Consider the following 1,419-nt stretch of genomic DNA (forward strand, 5'->3'; position numbering starts at 1 on the left):
CATGTGACTGGTGCCAAGTGACCGGTGTCATGTGACTGGTGCCAAGTGACCGGTGTCATGTGACTGGTGCCAAGTGACCGGTGTCATGTGACTGGGCGGGATTACTTTAACTAACCCTTTGTGCCTGGAAGGCCTCGTTGAGGAGGATGTAGTTGGTGACGGCCCTCATGGCGATAGGCAGTTTCCCGATAGCTTTCAGGTCGATGGGCTTCTTGTGCGCGGTCTTAATGAAAGCATTCATCCACCAATAGGTCCCCTTGGACAGGAGATTGACGAAGGGCTGCAGGAAGCGCACCCCTAAATCCTGCAGGTCCTCCGGGGGCTTCACTTCCCTGGGGCATTTGTAGAAGACATACCTCTGCAAAGACAATGGAGGGGCAACATAAGGGAGATGGCCGTGAATACAGAATCACCATCATTATACGCAGCTCTGATATCCGGGATTCACCCAGAGCCCACAAATCCATCTCATGCTGCTCTGGTATCAGTACCAGTGAGAGGTTGCCATGGGTTACTGCACATCTTATCATTTACCCCCAGCCTATCACATCTCATCACCCCCCTCCAGCTAAGATCCTCCACTTCCTTCTATGAGGAGCGCCTATTATTGCTATGGGAGATGTCAGAGGAATTGGACATTTAAAATCCTCAGAGAGAATGAAGATCGGACCTGGAGAACCCCCCAACTCTGATCATTACTGATCTGCATCTTCCTGCACCTCCAGCTGTAGAAATGCTTGCAATGTCGCCTGCATAGTCCGTGGCGGAGTACAGCAGCATGGTAGTATGATAATGAAAGAAAAATATGGCGCCATCATCTCCTGTGGTGATGTACAAAGAAAGAGACAGAGTTGTCATGACAGCGGGGGTCTTGGGTGGGAGTGTTCCATGTATTGCACTCACAATGCTGACAACTCGCTGCAGGGAAAATCGCAGTTACCACCATAAAAATTATCAGCGGAGGCGGCGATTTTCCTATCAATCTCCTCGGCACAATAATGGTCTGAGGGCTTCAATTCTTCTATAAAATGTCAAAAATCTTGTGAGAGCCAATCCAGACAGACAATTCTACTGAAATGTACCCAATAACTACCCTGCCAAAAAAATGTGGGATAGGATCGGTTGGGGGGGATAGGATAGTTGGGATCGGTTGGGGGGATGGGATGTGTTAGGCTGGGGGGTGGGATAAGATGGATGGGATTGGTTAGGGGGGTGATAGGATGGTTGTGATAGGTTTGGGGCATGGGATGGAATAGGCTTGGGGGGAAGAGATGGTTGGGATGGGATCAGTTGGGGGGTTGATGGGATGGTTGGGATAGATTGGGGCTGATCGGATTGTTGGGATCGGTTGGGGGTGATGGTTGGGAAGGGTTGGAAGTGATGGGATGGATAGGATGGTTGGGTTGGGATAGGTGGGGG

The 1,419-nt window shown here is 50.5% G+C and overlaps 1 protein-coding gene across 1 annotated transcript in view; it reads right to left on the reverse strand.

Annotated features, from left to right (window-relative positions):
- Positions 1–1,419, reverse strand: part of LOC140338246 (ATP-binding cassette sub-family C member 8-like) — a gene marked incomplete in the record, with an annotated part of 27,263 nt that overhangs the window by 11,834 nt on the left and 14,010 nt on the right. Inside the window, 1 exon segment of the mRNA XM_072422379.1 lies at positions 116–358. Coding sequence (XP_072278480.1) covers positions 116–358 — 243 coding nt within the window.

The sequence above is a fragment of the Pyxicephalus adspersus genome, chromosome 9 (assembly GCF_032062135.1).
Source record: "Pyxicephalus adspersus chromosome 9, UCB_Pads_2.0, whole genome shotgun sequence".
NCBI lineage: Eukaryota > Metazoa > Chordata > Amphibia > Anura > Pyxicephalidae > Pyxicephalus > Pyxicephalus adspersus.